At 38.8% G+C, this 25,511-nt stretch overlaps 1 protein-coding gene across 1 annotated transcript in view; it reads right to left on the reverse strand.

Moving 5' to 3' along the window:
- Nucleotides 1–8,080: 8,080 nt before the first annotated feature.
- Nucleotides 8,081–25,511, reverse strand: part of USP10 (ubiquitin specific peptidase 10) — a 50,094-nt gene continuing 32,663 nt past the window's right edge. Inside the window, exons 7-14 of the mRNA XM_084533130.1 lie at nt 25,425–25,480; nt 23,862–23,965; nt 23,017–23,116; nt 21,605–21,785; nt 17,390–17,555; nt 13,068–13,212; nt 11,857–11,922; nt 8,081–9,177 (exon numbers count right to left, since the gene is read on the reverse strand). Coding sequence (XP_084389256.1) covers nt 8,990–9,177; nt 11,857–11,922; nt 13,068–13,212; nt 17,390–17,555; nt 21,605–21,785; nt 23,017–23,116; nt 23,862–23,965; nt 25,425–25,480 — 1,006 coding nt within the window. The 3' untranslated portion in view covers nt 8,081–8,989. The remainder of the gene's footprint in view (nt 9,178–11,856; nt 11,923–13,067; nt 13,213–17,389; nt 17,556–21,604; nt 21,786–23,016; nt 23,117–23,861; nt 23,966–25,424; nt 25,481–25,511) is intronic.

A 25,511-nucleotide genomic window follows, 5' to 3' on the forward strand; every position in this document is an offset into this window, starting at 1 on the left:
AGGCTCACCTCTCCTGCAGCAGGATAGCCAGCACCCAAAGAGCCCCAGCTCAGCTTTCACAGCAAGATCCTTGCCTGCGGTTGCAATCCCACATGCACTGTTGAAACATGGTTTGATTCACTGCAAAAGGAAGTGATTGAGCAAAAAGACAAGCTGAAAGATCCTTTTTTTTTTTTTTTTTTTTTTTTTTAATTAAACAAACAGGAAAACACAAAGCAGTACCATGAGTAATTACATGAGTGTCTTACAGCACTTCTGCTGCAGCAGCAGGATGCTGCTGTGAGCGGAGCAGGTCCGGGCATCACCACCCACGGGCACGAGGATCCCCATGGGGCTACACATCAGGGGACACCAGCAATGGGCCAGCACAGGGACAATTAATAATAAAATAGCTTTATTTTTTCCTAATATCCCATCCTGTCCTCTCTTCGAGGTTCTTGGGAAGAAAAGTCCTTCCATTCTTCTAAATAGTAAATATTTATTTCTTGAAGCCAAACAGCAAACTACTTTATTTATTGTTTAAAGAAGGACGCTTGCAAGATATTCTGCCACTAAGTGGCTTGCTTCAACTCCAGCAGTGCTCAAAAAGCAGGATGATGTTTATCAGACTTGTTCACAAGCAAAACAGAAATATTGACAGCTCACAGAACAACTCCAGAGGGTGAAGGCAATGAACCCTGTGAAGTCAGGCCCGTGATCTCTCTGCTGATTTAATGTCTTGCACCGTTTTCCTGGGATAACTTTTGCAGATATAGCAGATTCTCATCACCTGGGGGATGTTCAGCACCGTTTCTGGTCTGCGTTGCAGCTGGGACACGGTGGATGCAGCCCCCCAGTCAATCCCAGTCTATCCAGTCAGTCCCAGTCCCCGCTGGCACTGGTACCATCCCCTTTCTGGCTCATAGATGTATTTAAAGAGAGTTTCTATTTACTTCAATGCAAACCATACGTGTGAACCAACAATATATGCTGCTTCATTCCTAACAAGCACTTCTACCTTGCCTACAGCGATTCGGAGCTATTCAGGCAGCTCACTCCCAAAAGGGCTGAGATGCTGCCACAAACATGGGCAATTCAAAGACAGCACAAAACTGGGCTGAACGAGGCTCTGCGCTGCTGTACCTTGAAATCGCTGCATCCTTCCCATTTTTCTCTCACTCCTCCAAGACGAAGGCTGTCCCCAGGGCAGCTTTACAGCACTGACTCATGGGTCCCCAAAGGTGATTTTCACTCCACTTACCAGAAACTTGGATTAGCTCGTTTAACATCTCACGTACCAGCATACAAATTATTTCCAGCTCTCTGAAAAACTTGGCATTTTGTAATCTCCACAAACGTTCCTATGGGAAATTATTCCTCATAGGTTGGTCAGAGCTGTCTAAACCCTCCATCAACTCTGCTGCCTTAAAAATATTTGATTTTTTTTTTTAATATATACCAGTGCAGTTTCACTGTGCACAGTTTTGTTCAGCGATGAGCACAGCCTAGAATGAGGCTTTTTATTCATCTTGTTTTGTTTCAAGTCAGCAGTTTCAGGTCATAAATGCGACCGAAGCCAAAACAATCAGGTTACTTTTAATCATTCAGCGTTATTACTGCCCTGATTATAACGTCTCAATTTCATATGTGGTAAAAGCCACATAAAGCAGGCTGCATATGTAAGTACATATTAGGAGAGAAAGCTTTTAATGTAATAGCCAATGCATAGGAAGAAACACGGATTTCACTAGTCATCCCTAATTGAACATGCAGACAGCATGTCTTGATTTTCAACCTAAACTAAATTCCCCTTTATTTCTTATTCAAATATGAGCTCAGTAATAACGGCACCATTGATGAGCAGGGACAAAGTGAAGATCTGGGCAAGAGACCCAAAACTGTGGTACTAACTCACATTTATCATTCTTCTCCAGAACCAAGGAGCACAAGTAGAATAACGTGGATGAAGGAAACCAAGTGATAAAAGAAAATGGAGAGAAACTCAGCCATAATTACATACCATGAGAAAAGCAGGAGCTGTGAGCTCCCCCTGCCCTGTGGGTCACCCGTCCTGCCTCCCGCAGGCTGAGGATGCTGCTGGACACAGGGAGGCTGCTCCAGCACTGAGGGAGCAACTGCATGGGGATCCTGAATCACTGCAGTGAAAGCCATGCAGGTATGGATTTCCCCCAAAACACTACTAATATTTGGCACCAAGAACCCCTATTTGATCTCTCTTGCTTCTCTCCCGGTTTGGGGCAGCCTGGGCTGAAATCTCCTGGGTTCATCTGCAGCAGCTTTTCCTCCTTTTTGGAATAACAAACATTTCCCAAAACTTTTAGTCTGATGGTGATGTGCAGGACAACAGCTTCACACAAAACTTCCCAAAGCCTGGGATGTTTCGTGAGTGCCTATTTAGGCACTAAGACAAGGACACTAAATTTAGGACACTAAGACAAGGAAATGAGCACACAAGCAACAGAAATTTCAGAAAATTAACTGCTGAATTTGGGAGGTGCCGCTGACCTCACTAAGCACAAATGAAACAAGAACACTGAAAACTACAAAGGCCAGCACCTTGTTATCGCAGCTGGCCATGTTTCCTGGTCTCATCTGCAATAAGCAATGTTGAAACACTGTAAAAGATTTTTGTTTTTCTTTTTTTTTTTTTTTTTTTGCAGAGAACTGCAGGCTGAAACAGCTCGGAAATATTAACCCAACTCTGTCAGCTTGGGAGATTTTACCCCCAGGTGGAGAAGGTGAATCACAATCGCGTGCAGTGGGTGAAGCTTGGTTGTGTGTCTGCTGACAGAAACCCTTCCCAAATTCCTCGGGTCTTCAACAATAATAGGGAATAAAATACACAGTTGGATGAACCCCTTAACACCTCGGGAACATCCACCACGTGTCACAGCCATGCTGGTTAGATGAATAGGGTGTTTGTGACGGGAAAGCCCTGCCGTTGTGTGCCACCACTGCCCTCTGCTGCAGCAGCCCTGCTCCAGCCCAGCCTGTTGGGCCACTGCCACGGTCCCCTGCCACCCATGTCCCCTCATGGTGCCTAAGGGCAGCAGCACGGCCACGAACAGCCTGCTAGATTTTCTGAAGTGCAGCTGATGTAAAACTGCAGAGATCCTGAGGCACGTTTGGGCTGGGCAATCCCTGACTGTGTGAAATTAAATACGAGCGAGGCTGGATTCTGTGCCCGGGACAGGGCAACGCTGGCTGTACATGCAGATGGGGGACAGGAGGCTGGAGAGAAGCCTTGTGAAAAGGGATTTAGGGGCTCTGGTTAATGACATGATGAACGTGAGCCAGCAGTGGGACCAGCTGAGCCCCGGGGTGCCTGAGGCATGGCCCTGCTCTGCTCTGTTGGGTGCGGCCTCACCCCAAGCACAGTGTGCAGGTTTGGGTGCCACGACATAAAAAGTACATAAAACTATTAGGGATCCACCAAAGGAAGGCTATGAAGATGGTGAAGGATCTGGAAGGGAAGGTATATGAGGAGTGGCTGAGGTGCCCTGGTTTGTTCAGCCCCAAGCAGAGCAGGCTGAGGGGAGGAGGCCTCATGGTGGCCTGCAGATCCCTCAGGAGGGGAGCGGAGGGGCAGGCGCTGAGCTCTGCTCTCTGGGGGCAGCAACAGGACCCGAGGGAACAGCATAGAGCTGGGACAGGGGAGGGTCAGGCTGGGGGTTAGGGAAAGGTTCTGCACCCAGAGGGTGGTCAGGCACTGGGACAGGCTGCCCAGGGAAGTGGTCACAGCACCGAGCTGCCAGAGTTCAAGAAGAATTTGGACACCGCTCTCAGACATGGTTTGATTCTTGAGTGGTGCTGTGTGGAGCCAGGAGTTGGACCTGATGATCCTTGTGGGTCCCTTCCAACCCAGGATATTCTATGATTCTGTGATTCTAAAAACCCTCCAAACTTACTCATTTTCCTTCCCTCTCTCCCCAGTTAACCAGGGTATTTTCCACTGTTTGCATCAGCACAAGTCATGTCATTAAAAGCAAGGCACGTAAGCTCTCCGTGCTTTGATTTCCTCACAGAAAATTGGAGCAGAACAGCTTTTCCCTAAAAATCACACAAATGCTGGGTGCTGGCTGCCCCACTGTACCTCTCATCCCAGCCCACAGCCAGGCACTCACCCAAGGCAGGGACAGACTCGTGTCCTGTGGCAGCTTTAGGGAAGGGGCCAGCTCGTGGGGTCTCTTTCATGGTCCACACGGGCATTTTGTCATCACAGTCCGTGTTCTCTGCTCATCGCAATGGGGCAAAGGAAGAAGATGCCAGCATGGCCATACAGGAGTGGGGTTGCAGCTATGTCCTCCTTACCCCCCCACCTGGCAGCTTCCCTCAGCCTTTAAGTGATGCTCAGAGACCACAAATGCTTTCTATTGTAGGCAATACACAATAAAAGATACTCTGAAAAGAAGTATGTTTTCTTAAATAATTGAAAAATAAAACCCACAACATCCCCCACCCACAAATACCTTCTGGTTTTGGAAGTCTTTCTCCCCCATACCATCAAATCCTTCCCCATGAATGGCTTATGGCATAGGATTTTCCTAACATCACACATGGCCAAAGTTTCTGGTTTGGAAAACTAGGTTTAGTTTCTTAAAATCTGGTTTAAAAATCATCGAAGAACCACCAAATTCATGGTGCATTCATGTGGGTTGGGGGGTGTTTTGGTGGTTTTTCTCTTCTACATAATTGCAGACAAAGCAATCAAAAGGCTGCAAAATCTTTGTTTTGGAACAATGAGAGGCATTTAATATATATAAAAAAATGTGGTTGTGCGTGTTCATGTCAGACTTGCCACATGCTTTTACTTTTTTTCCCATTTTGAGCAATAGACTGCAGAAGACAGATTTTAGCAACAAGTGCATTTGTAATACCCCTACTGAAAATCGAATAAATGAATACCAGCTGAATAACCTCTGTTTCATAATAAGAGAGGATTTCAACGCTGGCTTTTTAAACTAGCAGTTACTCATTGCCATTTCTTTAAAATAATTAACAACACTTGTAACCTGCTCATATCAACTGAATGTACCGACTCAGAGTGTATTGCAATTTTGCAACATTTCTGAAGACAAGAGCTCCTCTTTTACAACTTTATCTGACCTTTTAATATTTTCCAAATATATTTACTTGTTTAACACTTAAGGGGAGTTAGGATACAACTTTTCTAAGACACCCATACAGGTCTCTTATAAACATTTAAGATTTAGATTTTATATTAAAATCCAAGTTCACATATAAATTCCTTCTCTGTTCCTTTTGAGCAGGAGAAAACACAGAGGACATAGGAAAAGGCCCTGGATCTGCCACAGGTACAAGGGAATGCAGACCCTTGTGTCTGAACACCAAAAACCACCTGACAGCAAAAAATATTTAATGGACTGTTCTTATGAACACAAATAGTATTCCCCAAAATAAAAAAGCATTTTATTACCCCCCTATTTTTAATATACTTGTATTACAAACCCACCCATAGCTGATGAGACCTTTATAAATACTAAGTTTTTTGTTAGAAAACCCCTTGCCACTGTGAGTTCTCCTGTTAGTGCAGGAGTAGATCAGGCAAGAAATCCAATTTGCTTCTACTAAACTTATCTAAGACCTTATCCACAAACTTGGACCTGTAATTTTTGACATCGGTCAAAACTCACCAGCCTATCACCTCTTCCAGTCAAAACCAACACCTGCAGCAAGGACTTGCTATCAAGTAATATTTCAATTAGCGATCACATCCAATTTTAGCTGGAATACTTGGAAATGCTCATTTTCTTCCCTGTTGCCATGACTGGCACAAGACAAAAATTGCTGCATGCAGCTGTTGTAGTTGTGACTCTGAAAGGTCACCACAAAGGCAAAAAGCACACAGTAAGCCTGTTACCTAAAACATAGGTTTTCACAATCCACTGGAGATACAGTTAAATACCAGATGAACATCATTTATCTTCTGGCAGCAAGAAAAAATGATTTCTGCAGAACAGACAACTAAGGTACAATACACTCCCATGTGCAATTTTCCCAGCAGATTTTAGGCAACACAACAGCACATGCCTGCACATTTAAGCCTCTTTGAAAGAGATCATGATCTCCAAACTGATGCTATAATGTGCATAGAGATGCTTAAACCCACAATCAGAAAGATTATTCTGTCTCATTTGGAGAAAAATGTTTTCATTTAAAAGACATAACAGAGGAAAGTACTGCACAAGTACTTTTAATTTGAGGTTTACAACATCTTCACAAAGCTCCCAATGAGGGTATCAGAAGCTGCAGAGATGAGTGCCTCTACACAGCGGTAAGGTTTTCCTTCCAAAAACCAACACTTTGGACACATACAGCCGTAAGAGCAAAAGCTGCAGCCGTAACCATCTGTTGTAGGTGTACAGTGAGGCTAGGAGACAGAACAACCAATTTTTTTCCCCCAGACCAATCCTACAGCTGCACAGGCTGGGTATTAAGCTGCAAAGAAAGGGGACTTGAATATAACTACCACAACAGCTGAGCAGAGAATAGTAATCTCATTTCACAGATTTCAAAACATGGTTTCTCCTATTTGGAACAACTAACACAGAACCAATGTCTCCAGAGCACCAGCTCCAAGGTAATTCCTCTGATGGGCAGCCCTGGAAGCAGCAGCCCCCTGGCACATCCCCTTGCTAGCCCTGGCTGCAGGGACTCAGGAGGGATGTCTCAAACCCAACCTTCAAATCAGAAAATAGTAAGGATTTGGTGATCAAACAACTAAGTATGTTCTCGGCTACCCAGAACAATTGAGAAAATACCGTAACATTTTCTCAGCCTCAGGATTGTGGCACAGTGTGCAGTTGATGCTACCTAATAATTTTTAAAAAGCCAGCGAAGATCATCCATCTGAAGATCATCCAACTTGGAGACACGGGGCTGAGCACTCCTACTGCCTGCTGGCTGCATCCCATGGGAGTCAAAACCTGGGAAGGGGCCCCGGGCAGCACACTCATTCCTTACGCAGGAACAGCACCTCCAGGACTGACTCACTGCAGGAAAGCCCAAGTTCTCCACCATCCGATGAGAACATAGAAAAGTCCCAGGGCAAGTCAGCAGGGCTTGCTCCAGCAAGCCTTGCTCCTGCCACCGCCAGGCTGTTGACTCAGCAGCCTCGGTGCCAGGACAGCTTTGCTGCTCCTCAAACACGTGGGCCTGTCGCGGGAGTTTCATTTCCGCTCCGGGAGCCACGTGTCCGCTGCCCTGCGTGGTGACATTGTGTAAATTGCAGCCACGACTTCACATCTCCAGCCTACTCCTTTCACAGAGCAGCCGTGAATAAACTTCCCGTCTTTTGTAAGGTGACTAACTGCTGTTTAACTTGGGCAGAGAACACAAGAGGGAATCCCATGTCAACGGGCAAGTGTTGAAACCTAAGGCATTTACAGAGCTGCATCCTTCTTTTGAAAAAGCTAACGCTGCTAAGACCTGCACCCATCCATCTCCCGGACACGCAGGCAATGCAAATTAAATGCAATCGGCAGTTTAAGGAAATGTTAAAGAAATCTATTGGAACAAAGTTCCTGGAAAATTAATGCAGCTATACTTTCTTCAGAGCTTTGAGGAAAATATGATTTTTTAAAAACCTAAATACCATCTAAAAATAAAAAAAAAGAGCAGTGTATTTGATCAAAGTATATACACTTTAACCTCACATTGGCTACGCATGTTAAAATCAGCCGTGTTTTTTTAATGAACACATTCTTTTAGTGAGACAAAACCACATCTACCTCAAAGCATCTGTGCTGGACACAAAAGGAAGTCACCCCCCCGCCATTTGCTCTGGGACTAGGACAGGCATCCCAGGCGTGGGCCCTGCAGGAGCCTCGTAGCTCCTCCAGGCTGACTGATCTCTTCTCCCTTTTCCTCTCTCCTGAAAGCTCAGTTGGATCCCAGTGCCAAATGGGAGCATTTCTGAAGTTGTAAAAGACAAAAAGCATCTGCACTTCATTTGGGGGACGTCATCTCCACCTTGTAAAAAGTGTTCTGAAGCCATTTTCAGGAGCTTCCAAGGCTAGAATTTACACTAGAGGAAAAACAAAACCCACACGCACACACCTTAAACCAACTTTGTGACTTTTATTGATGGGCGACAACTTTATACTTCTAGATATCACTAAACTGTGTACAATTAGGAACTCAACATTATAGGAGAGCAGACAGCAAAATTAAACAAAGCAGACTTAAAGAAATATCAATCTTAATTATTTTGCCCATTTTTTTTTTAATTTCATGTACACAGAAGCATAAATGCAGTTTGAAATTTCTTAATAGCAATAAAGTTACAATCACCCATCTATATAGACTAACATCTTAACTCCAAATATTTGATCTGCAATGTGTACTTAAGCAGTTTCTCATCGCACAATTATTAAAATGTGTCTTCCTATTAGGAACCAGCAACTCTGCATTTTGTACGTTTGTACATTTTTTGAAGCACATAGGACCATTCCCATCTCATACAGATCGGCTCATATTTTACCACTTATCAAAAACTATTGGGGAAGCAGAGAGCGCTTTTTATTTTTTTTATTTTTTTATTTTTTTACTTAAGTAAAGATAAAACATTTTCACAGAAATCTACAAGTTCTGTTGCTGGTGCAGGGTTTTCTTCTACTACGCAATTAGAAAGTGGGAATCAAATGCAAATCCCCTTTTATTATCTTAGGATTCAGCATTAACTCAGATTTTTCTTTTTTTTTCTTTTTTTTTTTTTTATTTTTTAATATTTTTGTGATTCTTGAGACTGAGTCTTTCAACCAAGTGACTTCATTCTGCAAAGTCAAAAGTCAACACAAACTATGTTGTGCACAAACCCAAGGTAGTTTCCTTTTTCACTCTATCCCATAGTTGCAAGGGAAAAAAAAAGATTCACTCAAAAGAGCATTTACAGGAGGAAAAAAAGTTAGTGATAGTTGGCGTTCTACAAAGCAGGTATCTTGCACACACAGCATAAAAGGGAGAAGTTTCACAGCAGGTCAACTCGGCGGTAGTACAGGAGGTAGGCTGTGCGTTCTGCAGACGGCTTCACCACCTGGTACTGATTTATCACTTTGACTGCCTGGTCATCGATGCGTAACCAGCCATTTAGACCAATTTGGAAGACGTCCGTAGTGTAGTGGCCACCAGTTGCGCTGTTTCCGTGATGATAGACAACTGCAAAGAGAAATTCATGATGCACATACACTGTATACATAGATAAATATCCCCTGAAAGATGAAATCACGAAAGAGTCACGTCCTGCTTTCTTCATAACATACTCATGGTGGTTTAGCCAGATAGCTTGATCTGGCTTAAACGAGAATCTGTAAGTGCTTCCTTACACTTGGTGATAAACTTCAGCCAAAACCTCCACTTACAAAAACCTGAACGCTTCATGATAGCATTCATTCAGAGGAATTTCTTATTCCAAAGTGTTAAAACTGTGTTTGCAAAATGTAACTTCAGCCTAAAAAGTGCAAAATACTCCATATTATTAGTGATGTTTCTCCACTATACCAAATCTCCTGATTCTAAAGGACACTGAATTAAGAACAAAAACTGCCACAAAGCATTTTAAAAATTCCTGGAGAATTTTCTGGGAAGGGATTTGCCTTACAAAGGACATCTGCAGCAGAAGGCAACCCTTTTCAACTCCCCACAGATACTGCCATGCTTAAGAAATACTACAAGATACATGTTCTGTCTGCTGGTGACAGTATTTTATTGAAGCTACTTATTAAAAAGAAAACTCAGGCAGAACTACATGTTTTAAAAAAAAAAAAAAAAAAAAGAAGGCAAGACTACTATAGGGCATTCTATATGGCAAACAAGCGTAAAGCTTTCCTTTAGGCAAAAAAAATAACTGAAGATATATGAGTGGACAATAAACTCCCAGCAGAACACAACACTGTTCAAATCACACTGATTATTATAAAGCAAATTATTTCATCCATGATGATTCTTTTGCTTTAACTAGAATTTTGTTCTGAAAACAGGTTCTGTTGAAGTACCAATGTACACATTTCCCATATATTAGTTCTCAGTAATTTCCTTAAAACTGTGAATGGGACATAGCTGATTGACTATGAATACTACTACTTCCAGGAGAGAATCAAACTGTCTTCTCTCCTCAAATATCTTCACGTCCAAAATGTTTTCAGAGGATACATCTCAACTCTCCTTAGAGAAATCAAACCTGAAACTCAACACTGAGCTCTCGGTGTTAGGTGCAGACAGTGCCTCTAAGTGGAAGAAATCTTTTATATGTGTAAGTGTAAGGATGCATAAAGTTGAAAGCCATTTCTTTCAGGAACACATAAGCCATAACCTTATGCCTAACAAGCACAAAAAAAGGCAGAAATATTGCCATATTTGACAACAGCAAAAGTACATATTTATGAAACATTTTTCAATCTGTCTTTTCAGCCTAAAAACACACTTTGAACTTGCTCAAATTTTCTTCATACTTGTACACAGCCAAACATTTTACAGCAACGTGAACTAAGCAAAGCAAAAAGGCAAAATATACCACATCTACAAATTCTGGGGAATTTGTGAAATAAGCCTTTTATGGCAACTTCAACTTAAATTATCCACGTTCTAAAATGTAGTTTATCACTACGTAATTAGGACTATCCTGTGTGGTATCTGTGGATTCTTCAAAGCCTTATTTAATGATTTAAAAGTCATCTAACTAGCTGAGTTTCTGTGGATGAGAAGTCCTAGACTGACAGAAGACTGAAGTACTCTAACTTTTCCATAGAAGAAATCAGAAAAACACAGTGCATAAACGCTGAACCACCCCAACTCCCTCAGTCTATCTCCATAGGAGTGGTGCTCCAGCCCTTGATCATCTTTGTGGCCCTCCTGTGGACTCCTAGTATGCTCATGTCCTTCTTGGGCTGGAGGCCCCAGACAAGATGAATTTTCTTCAAGCCATTTAAACACAGTCTCCGAACTTGTCCCATGAAATCTACTACCAATAAAAAAAATTACACTGCCAGGAATAGTTCTGAATTTCCAAAAAGACAGTTTCTTTTTTCTTGTTTTTTTCCTTCTATGACCTCAGTGATCACAAAACTGTATCCAAACCACCAAGTCACATAAGGCCACCAGTACTGGCACAGATTTGGTGACATGAAAGTTAAAACCTCTGGTTCTCCCGTTTATTATGTTCTCTTAATGCCAAGGCAAATAGGCAGGTGCAGATCGTAAACTGTGTAGGAGTGCTAAACTGCAGGAAATCCATTGCTGCCTAGAGACTGTTTTGTCCAATATTAAAACGCTGCTTCAGAGTTCCTACATGAGCTTCCAATCTTAACTACCAATTTAGGTATTCCGTATACATCGCAGACTCTCTTAAAAACATCATTTCTTCACACAAAAATCATCATCTCCTCCAAGATAAACTTTTCTACCTACAGCATGCTATTCATACACTGCCAGCAATATTCATCTCGAGGGTTGAAAGCGATGCAAGGACAGCATTTAAACAGCTATTTCAATAGGTGTTTGAAACGTTATTGTGAAAACCAGTGGTGTATTTTAGGCAAAACTATATTACAGCTGTATTTCAACTTTTGGTGGTATTTTTCAAGATGGATCTGCTACAGAACTTTTTGTAAGAGTTTCAAGCTGAATAGTCAGATATATAAAGAGAGAGATAGCATTATATGTATATATGCACATAAAAAAAATCACTAATAGAACTTGATAATCCCAAGTTATTTCAGTGTAGCTTAAAAGAAACTATTATGTTATCCAGGAAACTCCACGGTTTCTAGAATTCTATACGCAGAATTTGTATTTGCAATACAGGAACTAGAGGCAGACAGATAATTACAGATAGCATACCTGCAAAGAGCCGGTAGGTTCTTTGGCCTTTAAAAATTTTACTTTTCACACCGGGAGACAGTAGCTCTGGAGGAGGGAAAAAAGTCAAAGACAGTAGTTAGCAAGTGTGGAAATTCAGTTTCAACAGACATCAATTATTCCTAAAAACAGAGAAACCAACACCAGTATAATGGAGAAAGTTTTAACTAAAATGTCTCCTCTAATTTTTAAAGGATGTTCAAGATTCTGATACCTGGCAATGAAAGCAATGAAATTTGAAGTTTGATGAAAGCTAGTATTCACAGAAGGCTTAAAACTACCATTTAAAAAAAAGAAAAAAAGAGAGAAAGAAACATGCAACAGATCAGATACACTAGTTCTACAAATAACCATTAAGACATTTGAAAATGAAATATTAAGTAAAACAAAAGCATATTACTACCTGACAAAGCACATTATCCAACCTGAGATCATCAGTAATGGTTAGTAATAATTGATTTTATTTCTTTTCCCTATCTAAGCTGGATGGCTAACAGTCATCTTGTCAGATCAAAACAAAATGCATTTAATGTTGCAAGCTTCAGATGCTGGATTACATGCAAGTTCTTACAGTTCGTAAAAATCAACATCTCTTAAAGTATTTATTAAAAGGCAGACCTTTATCACTTAACCTCTGAAATGCTGCTTACTAGTCTTTCTTCATGCTATATTTTCTTTGAAGTGCTGATTTCCTTTCATCAGCCACTATTTATTACAACAGTTTGCCAATTCTGAGTGAAATCTGACATAAAAGTATCTAGTATTAGTTTGCACCAGCCTCGAGTAGGGACATAGCCCTTGTTGAACAGGGTTATTTCCACTGTTTGTCCTCAGCCTACAACCTTACTCCTTACATCTGCAGGAAACTCTTATTCAGCCAACTCAATGCCTAGGATGTGGCAGAGGTTTTAAGATCTTTCACCACTGCACAATGGTGGCCCAAACTGCGTTACAGACAACGTCAGAATCAGCAAGACTGAACCCAGACGCCTAAATATATTCTCTTTAGAGAGGAAAAGAAAGCATACAAGACATTCATCCAAATTACTAAAACTTCTAGGTGGCAATAGCCTTCATGGAAAAGGAATCTTGTGCACAAAGCTGGGAGCAAAAAAGGAAAAAACAGGTAACACTGCAGAATTTAATATTATTCCATCCAAAAAAAGGGGAAAATTCTGTTCCAAAATCTTTACCTTTACTAATTTCCAGATCAACAGGATACTCAATGTTCTTGATAAGCTTCTGACATCCACCAGTCTTCTCATATACAAACCGCTTGAGGTGTAAAACAAGAACAGGGGGGAGTTCTTCTAGTGTCACTCTTCGACTGATTTCCACCTAAAAAGAAAAAACAAAGATCAAGAAAAACTGGTTCTTGTTGACTGCTCAAAATCACTCCTTTAAAATTTGTCTTTAATTCGAAATACATCAGTTCAAAAGAGTCTACATAATATAACACAGCTTATTTATTAACTTATAATAAAAACTGCAGTTTAAAATCTTAAAGCATACTGGACCTTTAGCCAAGCTACTCATAAAGTTACTGTTTGGAAATTAAAACTGGACTCAGAAGAAAAAAAATGCCTTCCTAGAAATTCTGAAATAAAAAACAAATCTCCAGGTAATTACTTTAGTGTTTTTTTGTGTTTTTTTTTTTTTCCTGAATTTTCTGATCGAGAAACGCCGCTTTCATGGTCTTTATGATAAATCAGCATGTTGTATTCCAACAAATTCTGCTACTGAATGTGGAATAGAAATTCATGTGGAAAAGCTATCACTTTTCCAAGCCTGACCATTAAAACTTAGGCCTCTTACGATGCTGAAGCAAGCAGATTTTGTAGGGCACTTGACTTCCTCACGGATTTGAGCTAATCCGATTTACAAGAAATAATTTGACATTTGAAACAGAAATAGTCTCTACAAACTGTAAAATTTTACCTACATCCTAAGGGTTCAAAATACACCTTCCTGCATCCAAAAACCATCTAACCACTGGCAACAGTGGCAGCTTCTGAGCTTTAAGAGAGGTTTTATTTTGTGCTTTTCGTTGTTGTTGTGTGTTTTTTTTTAAACCAAGCAAGCCAAACAGAGCCCTGTTCTTTTCCACTCAACTAAGTGCCTGCTGGTGCCCACCTGTCCATCTTCCAGGAATAACAGGCAGAAAAAGAAGCTGTAAGGCAGACTGTGAAAGGGAAGGTGACAAGACGAGGTTCACACAATTCTCCCAGGAACTTAAGGGAGCATGTATGTACCATGCATCTTAGCACAGAATGGCTCCTGCTTTTAGGGAGCAAGTCTGTATAGGTTTATATATATAGAAAAAATATGCACTCAGTTCACACAGTTAACACTACTTCAAGATTTTCCTGGAATTGAGTCTTCTCAATCTCAAATCTTTAATTCAGTTTTGAGCAAAAGAAAAAAAAAAAAAAAAAATCACAGACCCCAGCCCAGACCAAGAACAGAAGGATGCTGAAGAACATCACTGCAGGGGTTTCAGCAGCTGCCATTCTCCACCCCCAGTAAGCCAGCTGGTGTATGGGACCAGATGCCTGCCCCTCAGCTGTGCCACCACCTCCAGCACATTGGCTTAGATCGCAGATCAAAGCAGCTGTGTGTGTGTCTGTGCCAGGCTGGAGAGCAGCAGCTGAGGAGCAGGCACATGCTCTGCTGTCCTGACACTGCTAGGGGCCCCGATTCCTGGCAGCAACACCACCAGCAAACACTGCCACAAACGCCTGTTTAGTGAACACGACTCAGAGTCCTAAGAAAATATTTGTATGAGCCTCAAGGAGCAGCTTGAGAGCTCCAGGGGATGTGAAGACTCCTTAGAAGGAGTTTGTGGAAGGTAACCTGGAAAAGTAAATGAAGCAAGGCTGCTTTGCTACTCAAGAAGATTCACTTCTGGTAGAAAAACGTGAACAGGTCTGTGAATAAGAAAAAAATATCATTCTAATGAAGTTAAAAATTAAGCTTTTCGAATACACATATGTATTCACTGTTTAAATGTTCAAGATTTCAGAAACTGATCTGCTTAACCACGAAGAACCAGAGAGGGATAAACAGCAAGAGAATGACATTCCATTTTAAACATCTGTGTAAACTACCTATTTATTTTCAACTCAACTGCAACTCCCTGAGCGATTTCCTGTTTATATTAATACACACATAAAATTCAAAATTAGCTCTAATGACTCAAAAAATTAAACTGTAAGAGAAATCATTCACATATGTGGAAGATTATTCTTTTCACATATATTGCTTATTCCTCGAACTCGTAAAGAACACAATTCAGATTATAAACAAACAGAAGACAACAAAAAAAAATCAAATAATACAATCAGATTTTTAGCTTGAGCAAAAGTTCCTGAGTTTCCCATCTGGAAAATGAGGATGGAATGCTTCTTCGCAACACATTTAGAAAATTACTATCTGCAAAGTCCTAAAAGTCAACGTGTTCAGTGTTTTCTCTACAATTTGTAATACAAGAGCAGCTATTTCGACTTGAATTTTTCCTTAAAAAATCTAAAAGACATTGTGAATGCTTGTATTTCCATTCAGACTCTAAAATATAAAGCAGACCAAACCTCCAGCACCTAAACTGAACACCCATTTATTGCAAATGGTATAATTGAGCACTGGGTTGTCAGTAAAGAAGTTAATACCATCTGCAGTAAAGACCAAAAAAAAAGAAAAAAAAAGAATGACTAGCAAAACAAAATTGATGTGGTAAATTTTGACGAGTATGCATTGCAAATGTTTCTTCTACTTGGAAGACAACCAGAGAAACAGATGTTCACTAGCACTCACTCACTCCTACTGAGCACACAAAGCAGACAAATTTCAGCTATCCACCTTCAGGTTTTCAAATAAAGTAGTCCATGCTCTCTTAATCTGACCCTATTTTTATTTGGCATATTTAGAAGACTAACAGGTACAGAAATGAAATGACAGACAGAACAACTACAACTGAGGACTCTCTTTCCACACTGGACTACTGAAAACAATTACAAAAAGTGTATGAAAAATTGACATCTGAGCAATCCATCCACAACAGAGATGACGTTCATTAGTAATGCATTCCGTAACAAGCACGACACTAGGGAAATAAGTTTAATTTATTACTCTGTATCACAAGTTCTCAAGCAATTACTCCTTTTACGTACAGTATTATTTGAAAACTATGATAAGCAGTCAGCAGAGCTGCATGAGTCTGGTGGCTTCACCTGGCAGGGCAGGTAAACTGCACCACAACCACTCTCACTCCTCCTCAAAACAAAACCAAGAAAGGCTATAGAGCAGCAAAAAGGAAAAAAGCAGGGAAAGTTAGCTCCAGCCCAGCCAGACCCAGCACAATGAGGGTGCAGAACAAAACGTCTTGGTCCTCCAAGTGACAGAAAATCACAAGGCTTGGAAATCTCTAAAGGTCCTCCAGTCCATCCCCTCTAATTCAATGATAAACAGTTTGTATAAATCCTGATGGGCTTTTCTCTAACCTTCTCTTAAATAGGAACGACAACTCCACAAGCACCTCAGGCAAGCTCAGCCTGGTTCCTATTTCCTGTTCAAGTATCACAGAGTAATTAGTCTCTTCCTTTTTAGAGCAGCCTTTGCCAAGTCTTAAATCCAGTTTCATCCCTCTACTTCCATATCGTTTCTTCTTGAAGTTGAACAGCTCCTGCCCCTTATTCTTTCCTTTTGTAGCAGAGCTTTTAGCCTGCCATTCACTGTTTGCTCTCTTCTGGATATTCCCCAGCTGTGAAGAATGTTCTTGTTCAACTGATTACCTAAAACTGAATACAGTATCTCTGCAAAACTGCATACAGCACACCAAGCAACTACAGGGTTGTCATGGACACTTGAGCAGTTCTATTGGCTATTGAAAGATTTTAGATTTTCATTCCAGAAAACGATAATGACCGTTATGTGTTTTAGGGAGGTTCTGCATGGGCCTCTACCAAGCCAGCGATCGACAACTAATTTCATCGCTGACTTGTAAGTTCAACGTGTGAATAAAAACCCATCGGGGACAGCAAGACAAACGACGCAAGTGTAGTGCTTCCAGAGCATTTTTCCTAACATTACGGTGCACTTTCAAGCAGTGCTCTGAAGAGCTGCTCCTGTAACAAGAACACCTGGCAGTCCCTAGGAATCAGCACGTTAAGATTGCTAAAGCCATTTTGCTTAGAATAGTACATATTATAATCACAGTTTACCCTGCTAATTTAATATATACTCAACTAAAATCTTCAACCAATTACTACGCCAACTCAGAAACCATACCAATTTACAGGCACAGTTTTGCTTAAGAATTAGCTCTCTTCTTTGAATGACTTTCACTGTATGTATTCAAATGTATTACATTTTACCACTGGAGGACACTGAAAAGGTTAGCACCTCTTTTATTAACATAAGGAATAGTGTTCAAGTAACTATTTGTAAACCAAGAGCTGAATAAAAACCCTTAAAAAAAAAGTTTAGTATTTGACTGTAAAAAGGGGTCAACAAAACACACCTCTTGCTTGGTTTTTGTGGTATAACCCTGGACAGACTCTCTTGCCACCAAACTTTCCAACGCATCCTGAACTGTGCGTATCTTGTCAGACTGGATATCCAGTTGTAGGGTGAAGAAAGGTTGCAGTGTAGCAGACTCCTTGGAACTCTGCTGGTAAACAACAGATCTACAGGAAAAAAATAAAAATAAAGTGTAAAAAAGCAAGGTAATTTTCAACAATGTAGAATTTTTTAAGTTAAAATGGATCGAAGTCTACCTTAATAACGCAATTAATAGTTTAACCAAAACCAAACAAGCAAATAACAAAGCTTAAGCATAAGTTTCAACAACTTAAATCCATTTTAATGCAAGTAAAATGACTTTCACACCCCCTTAGAGCATACTGGCTGGAATTATATATGAATTGTTTTATTTATGCAAGGATTAAAACAGTTATTGGGTAAGCATCAGATAGTTAAAGAGAAACATAGAAATTCTTGATCACGCATTTAAAAAGATTCGACTCAGGACAATTTTTTTCTCTCCCATGTAAACATGAAATGTGAATACAGGAATGGAAAATAATCTATCACAAATTAGGACCAAAAGATAAAGTATCAGACATTAAAACATTTATGATCAAGTCTACTGAATTGCATCTTGAGCCTTCAGACAGTTCTACCATTTTATTCTGAGCTGGAAACAAAAACACTGATGTGTTTCATAGCAGAGCACAGCCAAGTATGATTTAGGTTAAATAAAAGTCTCAAGAGTGGGAATAGTTTACACTAAAAAAGCAGGTAAGATACCGCAGGGCTATAGTTAGATTTTTGTAAAAATTGTAAAACACAGAGCTTTAAAATAAGTCCAAACTATACCTAATTGTATTCCTACCTTGGTCACTAAAGCATGTTTCTACACTGCCAACCACAAAAATATTTCTGCTCTGTGAAACATACCTACTTTTTGCAAGTATGTTTGGAACCCAGCTCTTTACGCATGGAGGCACAGAATGCTTGTATGTAAATCTAAAACCATGACTCCTACCATTTTAAAAACATCCCTCATCACATCAAAATCTCTGAAGTTATGCTTTTGAAATAAATATTCAGAAACGCAAAATATTAATCTTTATCTAATCTACATTTTGCTGTAAAAAATGACAACCAACTCTAAATTCTGCAATAAAAACACACTTTTTTTCAGCCACTTCACTAAGTCCAATTTCATACTGATTTTAAATTGTTTGTTTAGATCTTGCCATAGGAAATATAAACTATGCTCTGTCAAGGACTGGCGTTTCCTTTTCCTCCCATCATTTTCTGTGTCCAGACTTTGTCTATGTACTCTTTTGTACAAAAACTGGAGACTTCTGCAAAACTGGTAGTGCTAGCGACCTAGGGCATGGGAACATGTTTCCTATTTGTTTTTGTTTTTTTTTTTTTTTGTAGTACATTCAGTTGGAGCCTGTAAGTAATCTGGCTTGGTGCTAATTGTTTCGTGCAAAGAGATAGTACGCTCTTCAAACATGTCACTGCACTGAGTGGACTCTTCCTGATTTCCTGAAGACCATCAAACACGGCTCAAGAATTTATTTTAGTTTGAAAGCAGTACTTACATTAAGAAGTCCCAGCTGTTTGTTTTATACTAAAGAAATGATTTGTTTATGATATTGTTCAGTTTATTATTGTGCCACACTAAGCCTGAAAGCAGTGAGATAATTAATATAGTCATAATTCATGTAGCCATGCTGAAATGTCTTTGCATTATATATAAAACACTAACATACAGGTTTTATGCCTCTACTGCAAATTCCTGTCAAAAGACCCCTTTTGATTCAGGCAAAGCCCTGACGCAGTAACAGAAAGCCAATGCATCTTTATATTGGCAAACATATATTCTTCAGAGGGAAGAGAGCCTATGAAAAACAGTAGCATCTTTATTTCAGTTTAACACTTCCTCCTTGGCTATATTTAAGGACAAAACCTTCAACACATGGCAAGCACAGTGTTCCAACAAACAAACTCTCCACTGTGTAAGTCCTTGCTGCTTTTGGATACATTTCCCAGCCCCTTCTTAAGCTAACCATTATTTAGTGCAATAATCAACAGAAAATTGCTAGCAATTCCAACTGTTTTCAAGTCCAAAGATTAAAGACTTCATTAATAATATGGATGATATTCTGAAAAGATAACACTGTGTTTGTTTTTTTTAAGAAGTCACATGAAATAAGATTGCAACATTTCTTCAAAATGCAGAAATGGATCTGGCAGCAAAACCTTTGATGGAATTTAGTTTTCCATAGATAAAATGAGTAATCGGAATAATTAGAAATTTCAGTTGATCAAGGAAAAATCCATCATTTTCAGTAAATAATCTCATGTATTCTAAGAACTCTGAAGTTAGCAGTACTGTTCCAAGATAAAAATTTTTTCATGAAAACAGGCACTTCTCATTGCTATCCTGCTTAAATCACACCAATACATTATATGTATATCCTTTTAAAATAAGAGTTCATTCGAAGGGAAGAATTGTTGCTATTTATGGAAATATTTAGCAGGCTTCTAACTGGATATAAGCTAGCTTGTGTAATTAATATTTGAAATTCACGTGAGCTGAAAAAAAATCAAAAGGGACTCTGCACATGAACAGATCAGACCCTGACAAAACTCTATGTGCTTACATTTAAGCCTCACATTGCCCTAAGAAAATAAGTTGTTTAAGTGATTACACCTAAATAGGCATTTAATAGTCTGACCCAAGCCAGAAGATGCTAATGCACACCATGTTCTCCTAGCTGCTTTTTCCATGGGATTTTTTCCAAGTTTTGATGCTTCTTTGGTAGACTTCTACTGGCAATTCTGTATTCAATCCTTCCTATCTCCACCCTCAGCCTCAGAGGAGGAAGCCTTCCAACATCACAACATGGGATACTATTTCTGTGGTAAATTGTGTGACCTAGTTTGGAGGCTAAATAAAATGGGTGTGGTGACTGTAGACAACAGATGTCAGATCGGACCTTGTGGTTCTGTCGCTCAGTGCAAGTTTTTGCCTTTTTCAGTACCATCTCTATTTTATGTCATTTCCTGTGGATTTCTACAGAAGACAGCATTCCCTAAATATTCGTAATTTAACATACTGATGGATTCCTACTGAGATCTTGACTCCAACCATGATAAAAACACTACAGGGTATTAACAATACTTTGGGTAAATGAAGATACCATCAACATGGAAGTTCAATACGTACAAACAGCTGTCTGCCAATTTTCATGGAAAATATCATTTTATTTGCCAGCTGTCTGACTGAAATCCCTAAAGAATAATTTCACTGTATTTCCCAGGCAGAAGGCATTATTCACACCTCTGGACTGAATACCTGGCAACGTAAGGAGTCAAACACTAGCAATTAAGTGTCTGTCTCCAATATAAAAATAATTCGTCAAGTCTAGCATTTTTGTTTCAGAATATGTTTTTAATAAGTGTTTACCTTGTTTTCATTTTAAATTACATATTTCTCCAAACAAGCCATGAGGCGTCCTTTCCAAAAAATATTCCTTCAGTATCCACTTTCTGACTTCCCTCTGGTATCAGACCTGAACACAAGCAATGTCCCACATTCTTTTCATTCCTGTAACATCTTGTAGCGATTTACATTTTTCCAAACTTTTCATCTTTAACGTTTTATTTATTAACTATTACACATAACTTTCCTGCCGCTGTGAAGCACGTGTCTAAACAATAAAAAGTTAATAATTTTTTTATTATATTTCAGTTCTCTTACTGATTGCATTTAGCTCTTGACAAATCTCACTATACCTTTCTGTTCTGAGGAAAGACTCCTCAGAGTTCATAAAAAGTAGGCAGCTGTAAAGTTCTTTGGAATTTTTAGATATTAGTATGACTACACAAAGCACACACTTCACACTCCTCCTCTATATGCAATTGAGTTTTGTTCCCTGAATAACCTGTTCATGAAGTTGCTTAAAAAAAGATTCATACTCTACAACAAATCACAGAACCATTTGGAGCAATCTTTTGATCATTCCGGTTCATCTTCTGAACCCTCACTTGCATAACAAATGCTTCATGGTACAATGGTTTGTTCCTGCTGGGAGAGATGAGTGTTTAAATCTCTTCCATCCAACTACTGTGAGAAACACAGAAGAGGAACAAGGTATTTGTGAAGGCAAAGCAGCCTACTTGTCTCAACATCTTTTGTTAACAAGTACTATACCTTATATGACCACCAAAAATATCAGTAATTGGAGTCTGAACGAAGTCAGCCTGTCGAGTGACTGATGACTTGTTGCGAGGTCCCACTTGCTCCCATTCATCCTCACTGCCTTCTCCTTGTTCATCTTGCTCCTCTTCTTCATGAACAGTCTGAGCCTCAGGGCCGTTGGAAACTGTGAGTTCTTAAAGGGAAGAAGAAAAAAAAATTTTTTTTTGCAAATAAACCTGCATCTAAGTAAAGAATTTGAAAGGAAGATAGGAACTTTTTTCAGAAGATAAAATGTTTTCTTAGATTATCTAGATTTCACAGACCATAGATTTGAGAAGAAAAATTAGTACATTCCTGGTTCCCTCACAGCTGGACCTATCCATATCCATATACAAACAGAAAGCAGCTCACTAATGTGTATGTAAACAGATGTAATTTCCTAACAAAGCTTCATATATTTCAGTCAAATTTGTTGGTTAGAAAACTAGAAAGTCAAGTGTTATTCTGGAAGCATAATTATGCTATTATTAAATAAAACTCCCTTTCTGCACATGTATTTTACAGCGAACCCAAGACTTAGCAAATATTTTCTTTGTGAATGCCAAAGTGAGGAGGCTATAAACTGCATACAGTTAAACAACAAAATATGGAATGATCATTTTATATCATAGAAAAAATTACCCTGCTAAAGAGAAATGGGTAGCTGGTGATCTAAACTCTATACTTGGCTAAGTATTTTGTTTCATTTTTAATAGGGGACCCAGACATAAAGCCACCATAAAATAAAATGGTGTTTTAGGCTGTGTACATCTCCTAACACTTCTTTCAAAGAGAACTCGTCTCTTGTCTCTGCCTGTGTCAATAAAACTTTAAGTTATAGAATATGTTCCGTTTTAAATTAGATATAAATTAGCCGTTAGTCTAGAAAACTGCACTTCCAAAAAGAGAACTTAATCAACAGAGGTTTACAGATCAGTGACAAAATACACATATTTTTGAACTTCTATGGAGAGAGCCAAAACCCCAGTAAACAACTGACACTGGAGATATTATAAATGGCAGAGAAACATACATATGCTTAAGACAAGGCCAACGAACTTGAGTTAGCCTCAGATAATGTTCAGTTGAGCTCAATAAAAAACTGATGTCACTCAGTATCTATAGAAGCATAATGCTTTTACAAATACAGTGCAAAATTTTGGGTTATTTGTAAACAGGATGGACTTACTTTATCCTTTGGAAAGACTTTATTTAGCAAAAGATTATTTTTTAAACACGAGTCCTTGAAAATGTAGCATTCTAAACCTATCTCAACTTCTACTCCAAACATTTCTCGGTATTACAAAATTAACACAAAAAGAGGGGAAACATCTTTAGTGACACGTATTTGAATGAAATGAAGTTCGCTACAGAAAAAAACTAACTTTCATTATGTGGAGAGAGAAGTTTCTTTAGGGTCAGCATTTCTTCGTGTAGTCCATTGAGAATAAATCCCAAGTATTCTTCAGCATCCTCTTGTCTGCCCTAAAAAAAAAAAATCCAATAATTGTATAGTATTTTCATATTTTCAATTTAACAGTAGACAGAAGACATTGAACATCTGGCTTTCCCATTAACATTTTATCAACTACTGAGTCTGAAGTGCAAAGTCAAAGTTTTAATTTTATTGTAACAGCCCCCCATTTTTATTTCAAAAAGAACCAACATGTTAATTGATAACCTCCCATGACAGTGAGTACATACATAAGTTCCACCTAGATACAAGCATTTTTTCCACTCTTTTTGATACGTATTTAATTTAACGTGCTAGTTTATAATATTTTTGCAATTTCCTTTAGAAATAAGACCAAAAGTTGCAGTCAAAGCCCAAATCAAAAGATGGCTTGAATTATTATCATTTATTCAAATTGAAACTAAACCTGAAATGGTATTTTTATGTCTCACTGTAACTTCCATCATTCCATGCTGAATCCCAAGCAGAAATGAGTAACTGATTATTTCTTAAATACGAATCAACACAGTACCTTCCCTATAGAATGAGAAGTTTTTCCGTTCCAATTTTTTCATTATTCTGACACACCGAACTGTTAAACTTCTTATGAACATCTTCCTACCATTTAAGTCTAGTTTAATTATAACTAACTACCAAGTAGTTGATTTTGGTGACATTTAGGCACGGAAACTGATGTATGTATGGCGTTTACATTGTTTTAGGTACAGTGACTCTCCTGTGATGCAATTACGGAAATAAGAGACTTGTAAGCCACACCTTTTCTGACAGACTTGACTTGATAACTGTCAAAAGTCTATAAATATATGTAGGTTCAAAGGCAGCTCCTGGTCGGATGTCTCTCACAATTTTTTCGCCTAAAGCTACAAGACAAAGAGAGGTATACGTAAGTAACACCATACAGAATTTTTTCTACATTATACCTTCATAATCATTTCATACATCACTAGATTTTGGAATCCAAAATTCAGTTTTATTAACAGTTTTATTACAGTTTCAGCCAAGTAAATGGAGCTCAGAATCATTAAGATACAACTCTCACATCCATAATCTTTTTCCAAAAGACATCTTACATGATTCCACATTTACTTACAGATGGTCTGGAAAATGTTATTACTCTCTTTTTGCACCCAACACTACGAAGATTAACAAGAATATCCATAACCACCACAAAAAAAAAAATCTGCTTCTATTTAAATTTTTGTAATACTTTTGTTTTAGGGAAGTATTTGTAATGGATCACTTTTCCTTCCTGCAAGGAAGGAGGGAAAAAAAAAAAAAGACACCCCCGAAACATTTTGACACAACATTCAACTTAAAGGTGATACAAAGAAGGCCTCAGAAAATATACTTGAAAACTACAACACAATAAAATGACCTAGAAGTAAAGTAAGTTGCATAAGGCAGTAAGATTTGTTTTACAGAAACAAAACTTAAAAGCAGCAAACCACAGAAATGTCTGAACTGCTTGGAAATCACTGGAACAATCAAGGCCTAGTGGTATTTTCTTATAATGTTACATAAACACATTCCTGAAACTGATTTTTATTTCTAATTTGTAATTTCTATTTGTAATATAACAGATTTGGTTTAGAGATTGAACAATGAAACCTGTAAGACAGTTTACTTACACTGAAAAACGCTCTATTCCTCACTACGCCATTGATCCTAAACACATTATCAAGAATCATACAAAGTTTTAACACTGCGATAGTGCACAGGATGGCGAGGAATTAAAAGCCATGATCACATTCCTGCACGGAAGCTCTAACTGCTAAAGAGATTTGTTATGGCCCTGTCTTGTTATGAAGTAATGTATGTGCAATGTAATTAAGGAAAAAAAAAAGAAACAGCACAGAATTACAGAATTGAGCAAGCTGATAAAAACAAACAGCTGGAAGTATCTAAGGAAGGAAACAGTGAATACCAAATGATTTGTTAGGATGGGGATGTTTCCAGGAAGACATCTTAACAATTAAGCTAACCTTTATAAAATTATATATATGTGTGTGTGTGTGTATATATATATATATATATATATTCTTATTGCATTTGTACATTTGATCTACCAAATGGAATAAAGTATGTAAGGTCCAACATGTACGACTTCTTGATACAAAACGCCAATAAGGAAAACCATGACACTGACAGAAAAGTAACTGTGAACTTTTAAAGATACCAAGAAACCCTGAAATCTGAAGACCAACAGAAGGGATCAAACACCACTATTCACATATCTTATGTACATCGCAATGTAGATCCTTACCCCAAAGCTCTCTTATTATGCTTTTAAAAGACTTTTCTCTTTCTACTCCCACTCACCTTGTTTGGCTTTAGGAGGTACAGGCATATTAGTGAACTCATTCATTAAACGAACACTGAAACAGAATGGAAGGAACAACTACATAT

Source organism: Aythya ferina, assembly GCF_964211825.1.
Source record: "Aythya ferina genome assembly, chromosome: 12".
Lineage (NCBI taxonomy): Eukaryota > Metazoa > Chordata > Aves > Anseriformes > Anatidae > Aythya > Aythya ferina.